The sequence below is a fragment of the Salvelinus alpinus genome, chromosome 1 (assembly GCF_045679555.1).
Source record: "Salvelinus alpinus chromosome 1, SLU_Salpinus.1, whole genome shotgun sequence".
NCBI classification, from domain to species: domain Eukaryota; kingdom Metazoa; phylum Chordata; class Actinopteri; order Salmoniformes; family Salmonidae; genus Salvelinus; species Salvelinus alpinus.
In genome coordinates this window covers 103,382,063-103,389,028 of record NC_092086.1, presented here as the reverse complement: position 1 = coordinate 103,389,028, position 6,966 = coordinate 103,382,063, and the positions used below count along the sequence as shown (strand labels likewise).

The 6,966-nt window shown below is 41.7% G+C and overlaps 2 protein-coding genes across 6 annotated transcripts in view; both read right to left on the bottom strand.

Moving 5' to 3' along the window:
• Positions 1-597: 597 nt before the first annotated feature.
• Positions 598-3,274, bottom strand: LOC139537340 (cyclin-dependent kinase 2-associated protein 1). Of its 2 annotated transcripts, none has more exons than XM_071338557.1 (4): positions 3,016-3,274; positions 1,652-1,755; positions 1,384-1,510; positions 598-1,210 (listed from the first exon to the last, which is right to left on the bottom strand). In XM_071338557.1, exons 1-4 carry the CDS (start codon positions 3,047-3,049, stop codon positions 1,143-1,145), a joined length of 333 nt encoding a protein of 110 aa, XP_071194658.1. In that variant the 5' UTR covers positions 3,050-3,274; the 3' UTR covers positions 598-1,142. The 2 variants fall into 2 exon arrangements, with proteins under 2 accessions (XP_071194658.1, XP_071194648.1); XM_071338547.1 differs by lacking the exon at positions 3,016-3,274 and adding an exon at positions 2,329-2,500.
• Positions 3,275-4,939: 1,665 nt separating this feature from the next.
• The window catches only part of LOC139537350 (protein strawberry notch homolog 1-like), a 33,949-nt gene continuing 31,922 nt past the window's right edge, over positions 4,940-6,966 (bottom strand). For all 4 annotated transcript variants that reach the window (XM_071338575.1, XM_071338591.1, XM_071338569.1 and 1 more), the window contains 3 exons: positions 6,714-6,928; positions 6,363-6,556; positions 4,940-6,129 (listed from right to left, as the gene is read on the bottom strand). In XM_071338575.1, the coding sequence (XP_071194676.1) occupies positions 5,966-6,129; positions 6,363-6,556; positions 6,714-6,928 (573 nt within the window). In that variant the 3' untranslated portion in view covers positions 4,940-5,965. The remainder of the gene's footprint in view (positions 6,130-6,362; positions 6,557-6,713; positions 6,929-6,966) is intronic.

Here is a 6,966-nt window from a genome sequence, read left to right as displayed (position 1 = left end):
TGGCAGTACACAACAATGGGCATGATTGGCAGAACTTGTAGGAAGTGACACATTCGCTGCTAGGGTAGAAGTCCAATGAAACGCGCAAGGATACAAAATTGTTACTACGTTACAAATGTGCAATTGCTAATGTTACATTGTTATCTGCGATTCCAACATTGATAGTTACGTCTACTTAATGTGTTATATCCCGTATTCATGGTAAATACTAGTCCCTCTCAGGCACTGTTCAAGTTTCAAATTAATTCATTATCCTTGACTACATCATGTATTGCTGTTCACCACTGGTCAGTTCAATCAGTGCTTATTGCCTAAATCTTGCTGGGTTATGCAATATCCAAGGAATTAATCACTGTAGATGAGCCTAAATCAGTGGTCCTGCTGTACTGCGTGCTATTTTCCAGATATGTCCATCCTACAGTATATTCCTTCTATTCAACCAAGACAAGTTTTGACTTAACAATGACTGCCTACTTACTCTCAATAGCCACCTTCTAATCTATTCACGTTGGGTGATATATCTGTATTTTCCTCCTAAGGAGCAAGGTTATAGGAGACCACTTGGCTTGTTTTCACATTATTTTCAAAACAATGACATTTGTATTGAAAATACATTTTATTACACAAGTAATAAATACATACAAAGATGCAAGTAACAGCATTTTCATTATTGATCCCAAAAAAGAACCTCAACATGAATGAACCAATGTATTTGGCACGTTTCTGTCCTTCACTTGTTCAACCATTAAGGGTCTGGAATTCAGACCAACATCTACCAAAGTGTTCCTCTCCTAGTCTAATCCGGTACAAGCCATGCAATGTCTACAATTAACTGAAGGCCATGGTGGACCCATACGTTTGCATGCAAAAATTACTATTAATTTTAAATATGAAGTCAGGAAACTGTGACCCCAAAACAGGGCATGAAGAAAACCAAATCCTTCGAATTCTGAATTCTATTCTAGTGTCCCCTTTCCCTCCTTTTCTCAAATCTCAACCTTTCAGAAACATTTTCTTGACCTTTTTAACCATCCCTTATTTTGTTTTCCATTCCTCTTTTTAGAGGATGTGCCATGCAGTGGTCTTTGACATGGTGAGTGAGAGTATTGGTTCTTCTACAGGAGAGGGTAGTCCTTCTGTAGCTAGGACCTGGCATTTCTCTCAGTCTCTGCCAAGCACTCCCGCACCAGTCCCCTGGCATGGATGATACCTTTGGGAAAAAGTAGGATACACCAAAATGAACAACAGTCATTCACCGACTGAATGACAACTCTCTAACCAAGTTAGAGTTAGTAGGTAGAGGACTATTGTGTAGTCTAGATAATGCTGTTTGTGTTACCACACAATAGAGGTATTGTATTACTATAGAAGTTTCCACATTACCTCGTTTTATTCTCTCCATGGCACTCTTGCTGCCGGCGTAGGTGGGCCGGATCTCCTTCCCTAGTTCCTCGATGATGGCCAGCAGCTCTGAATACTTACTCTGGGGTACCTGGCTGCTGCTGGATCCCTGACCACACAGGGACAGGAGAGGAATAAGTCACTTTACCAAAGGAGTTACCTACGATGTAACTAAGCATTTATTTTAAAATGTCAGTTTTATTTCCTGCATTGTAAAATTAGAAGAAGCAATTTGGGTGTATGCCTGTACCTGTGTGAAGCCCAAGGAGGGTGGTGCGTAAACATCGTTCACCAGCGGCCTGTAGGACTGCAACGTGGCCAAGTTGGCTGCTGACGGAGACTGGATGTTTCCAACTGTTGGGAAACAAATACAAAACAAATCTAGGGTCAAATATGATATTAACGTTCACCAGATAGTACAAATTCTACATATTACATGTTCACATAGCCAACAATGGCCACAGTTGTAGTGCGCATGTTTTTTATGCAATAAGCCTTGTTAAACACTAGATGTCCTCGAAGGTTCATAAAGGAATATCCCTGGCAGATCAATCAACAGCTCCGCAAGACTATCATGGAGGAAGCGGAACAGGGCTGACTAAAGAAGCCAAAGTGATACATTTTTGTCACAACGTAACGACTCCCTCCAGGACGGCATGGGACACAGAACGACAGAGATTATTTTTCGGAACATATGGAATTTCCCACCTCTGTCGTTATAGCCAATGAAGATGAGGATATGGCTTTTTTACATTAGTAATAATGGCGGATATGAATTAGCCTAGCTCCCAGGATCTGACCCTATATATAACTGGACAGAAACTACAGACACGGTCTTTCTCCAGGTAACGTTATTCTCCAAAAGACCGAATTTAACACTCGATTTAACGGATGGATGGTTGAGTTTAACCGATATTGTTCCCTTACCCTGGTTCCCAGAAGTTCCTGGAATGTGCTGGTGGACATTGGGTTTGTAAGACATTCCCAGAGACATTGTAAATTAAAGAAATAAAATGACCCGAAAATCAAATTCAGTGAAGCGTCTGTCTCTCACTTTTTGTTTACAGCAACGGCACCCGGCAAATATGGCCGTCACTTTATATTGACACCCACAATGCATTCTATCACCACATTAGACAATCCCGGATAATCTGACCGAAAATGCTTCCAACGCGATTTACACAACTTTCAGTACATTTGAAAAGCAAAAATACTTTCAAGTTTATTTAAATTACATATTTTGTAACTAATTCATGTTGGATTTATTTTATTGAAAATATTTTTAAATTGTCCGGCTGCACAGAACACATCTCTAGACCACATAGAACTAACATTTTTGTAGAATTTCAAGCCTAATGGACTATGAAAATATTTCATATTGATATGTCTTAATTATATAACAAAGCAATATAAAGTAAAAATAAATAATATAAGTAGCCTATACAAGCTCCTTTTACGTGTGATACTTGAGCGTGGGGTAAGTCTATAGACCTTTCCAGTTACACTGTTGGTCAGATGGTGGCGACTCGTGCAACAGTATTGCTTTTGTTCGTAACACTTTGTTACCACCATAGCACAGCCAAAAAAAACAAAACTAAGTCAATTTAAGATTACCTGTCTTTGTCTGGGGACTTGGAGACGCATCCATTGTTGCCTCGAATTGGCCACACTTTCCCCTCCTAGAAATTCCCTCTTACCTAAATATTAAGCATAAAGATCAAACAAAATCTTATCTACTACAACACGTGCACTGGAGGCCCCTCTTCTGAAGATTCTCCCGTCTTCTCTCAAAGCTGTGATTGGGCCCGTGCTGATACGATGTAACCCCTCCAATTTGTAGTACAGGACCCGGTCATTCTCTTGACCATTGGTGGACAGGCAGCGGCCACGTTCTATTGCCCAATCATAGCTTTCAGCGTCATTACCCCATGGAAGTTGTGGAATGGGATTGACCCCCAAGTGATGGCCTAAAAACCACAAAGTAGAGGGGACCTGTTATGATTGGTGATGATTATGGAGTACAGCACATCATATAAAAAACGTGGATAATTAAGTATACAGATATAAACATTTTTTTAAAGGATTGAGGAAAATGGTATTGAGGAATGATATAAAATCTGATCGTTTTCAAACTTTATCCTTGGTATTTATTGGTCATTAAGAGGTAGAAATCTTGCACTCAGTTAAATCATTTAATACAGATTTGTTGTACAACATGTCAGTAGTGCAACTCGTGCAAAGATGAAATTACGCCATCCTTCAAGTGTTAACAGCTATTTAAGCAAAAAACTGTTTTCTTATGTCCAGAATACACTACACACATTGGTATAGCAAAGTAGCATCCTAAACTCAAGCTTTTTACGTCACTTTATTAAAAAAAAAAAAAAAATTGAAAGTCTTCCGCCCCTGTACATCCTGTCTCAAGTGACAAAACAGATAAAAAGTACCAGAGATCAAGCAGCAATGTTGCTGACTGGTAGAGATTCCAGTTCAGAATCAGTGAGGGATCAAGTGCCCAATCCCAAAAACCCAGTCACGCGACAAACTCATTCCACGGAGGGTCGAGTGTCTGCGTGTTTTTGCTCCTCCCTTGTACTTGATGAATTAAGGTCACTAAATAGTAATAAACTCCCCTCACCTGGTTGTCTAAGTCTTAATTACAAGGAAAAACCAAAAACCAGCAGACACAAGGCCCTCCATGGTATGAGTTTGAAACCCCTGTTTTAGATATCCATGAAGTACCTAGGGCAGTAGTGTCAAACTCATTCCATGAAGTACCTAGGGCAGTAGTGTCAAACTCATTCCATGAAGTACCTAGGGCAGTAGTGTCAAACTCATTCCATGAAGTACCTAGGGCAGTAGTGTCAAACTCATTCCATGAAGTACCTAGGGCAGTAGTGTCAAACTCATTCCATGAAGTACCTAGGGCAGTAGTGTCAAACTCATTCCATGAAGTACCTAGGGCAGTAGTGTCAAACTCATTCCATGAAGTACCTAGGGCAGTAGTGTCAAACTCATTCCATGAAGTACCTAGGGCAGTAGTGTCAAACTCATTCCATGAAGTACCTAGGGCAGTAGTGTCAAACTCATTCCATGAAGTACCTAGGGCAGTAGTGTCAAACTCATTCCATGAAGTACCTAGGGCAGTATTGTCAAACTCATTCCATGAAGTACCTAGGGCAGTAGTGTCAAACTCATTCCATGAAGTACCTAGGGCAGTAGTGTCAATCTCATTCCATGGATGGCCTAGTAGTGTCTGCTGGTTTTTCCTTTAATTAAGACAGACAACCAGGTGAGGGAGTGTACTTACTAATTAGTGACCTTAATTAATCAATCAAGTACAAGGGAGAGAAAACACGCAGACACTCGGCCCTCTGTGGAAAGAGTTTGACATGTGACCGAAAGGATCAGATAGATACACGAGTGAATATGCTAATTGATGCAATCTTCACCACATTGGATACACAGATCCAATCCTTTCAGATTTACACACACCTACATGAGGTAAAAGGGATCCATTTTGAATTCAGCAACAAACTATCTTGAATACTGGCTTTTAATGTAGCGTTATTAGACAGCTTGTATTAACAAACAAGATCTGTCGGTTCACGTGCAGTTGTATAACAACACTCCAGGAGTGTATCTGCTGTAGTTTGATAGTACAAGATATTGAATCTGATGCCACATATCAAACAACCTGTTCCGAACAGCTTTTGAATGCAGAGGAATAAATGCAGGAAAATAAAGTTATTTTAAACCATGCACAATCACAATTCTTGATAGTCGAGCTGTAAACAATTAGGTAGAAAGGAACAAGGATTGTTTCAGAAATTACACCCTACTCTCTAGATGGTGAACAACAAAAGTAGTGCACTATCTGTGGAATAGGGTGCCATTTTAAATGTAGTTATGGTGATAGTTGTCGTCATCATGCCTGAGACTTGAGTCGTGATAGAGTAAAATCTAAAATGAAGAAAGCAAGCAGTTGGTGTGTGGTCATGCATCTCAGGTAGACATTTTGTAAAACGTCTGTAAAAAAAATAAAATAAAGAGTCACTGTGTAGCTTAACGAACCCCTGAGCACTGTCCAGTTACCTGTAGAAAACAAAAACCTGGGTGACATCCCCCATCCTTCAGTAGAGAAGGCACACGCCATCGTTTACATAGAGCTGGGGGGAGGGAGGGGGGTGTAACAGGAAAAACAGTCTCCGGCATTTTTAATAATGCCACTTTTCCATGCGTCCTCTACTCTCCCCCCTTCATCACTGCAGCCTCTTCGAAATCTTCAGCTCTGAATCTCAGAGGAATATTATTCGTCAAGCTAACTCCTCTGGATGACAACAGGGAGACTGTCTCCTCTTTGGACATAAACCCTGAAATCTTAACTCTGCCACCGTGGTTTAGCTTCAGGGAAAACCACAACTCAGCACCTTAGGAGGAACGGAGAGGGAGGAGAAGAGGTGGTGGGTAGCGTCACGGTAGAGATTGATGGAAATGTTGTCGTATCCCATCAGGTTGGGTCGAAAACCCAGGGTGTGGAGGAGAAAATGGGTGTCGAAGCCCATCAGGTCAGACTGGGTGGTGAACCCATGTTATGCATGTGGCTGAGGCTCTGAGGGTGCAGCTGCTGCCACTTTTGCTGCTGCTGAACGGCCAGTTGCTGAGATTGGTCAGACGACGACAGGATGTTGGTCAGAGGAGAGACGCAGTTAATTGGAATGATCAGGCCTGGACACAAGAGAGATAGATGGGAAATAACCACGTTAGAACAAAGGAAATAATGCACTTCTCTAGCTACCTCATAGTCCAACATCTGTTCATTTATAGTTCACTTGTTGGGGAGAAGAGGGACCAGCTTCTACTTATCTACAATACTCCTCTGGTAAAATACATTACAAGTTGTGACTTCAATTTATTTTTTATAAACGGCTTCTGCCCAAAGACTTCCAGTATCAACTTACCCACAATCCTCTGCCCGTCCTCCGTCCTGAGACGGACGATCTGCATCTTGATGTTGGTTCCGCTGACGGAGGCCAGGACTCCCTCCACCTTGGTCCACACACTGAGCACAGATCCACACAGCACATAGTACGTCCTGCAGCGCAGACCCACCTCACACTGCAGACCCACCGACACCTTCTTACAGTTACCACGCCTGGAGGGAGGAGGGGGTTAATAAAACACACGATTCAACCTTTTTTCTGACTAGTTCATTAAACTATACGGGTAAAGAGTAAAACCTGCTGGTGAACTTGACAACTCCGCCAAAATCACCACTACAACTTTACAGTCATATGAGAAACAGCACCTACCAGTAAGCATGAGAGCAGATCTCAGCTGAAGACTGGTACTGGTCAATCCAGTGCTGCTTGGCATCGTCTGACAGCACCTTTTTACACTTCTTCTTGATGTCAGCGTAGGCCTCCAGTTTCAGCTGTTTGCCTGTGTTGGGTCTGTAGACCAGGAACAGCCTCTTCTTACTGTTCACCTCCTTCACCAAGATAGCAGTCTTCTTGTTGTTCCTTATCTGGGGGATCAGCAAAATATATCTAGAGTTTGTAAAAC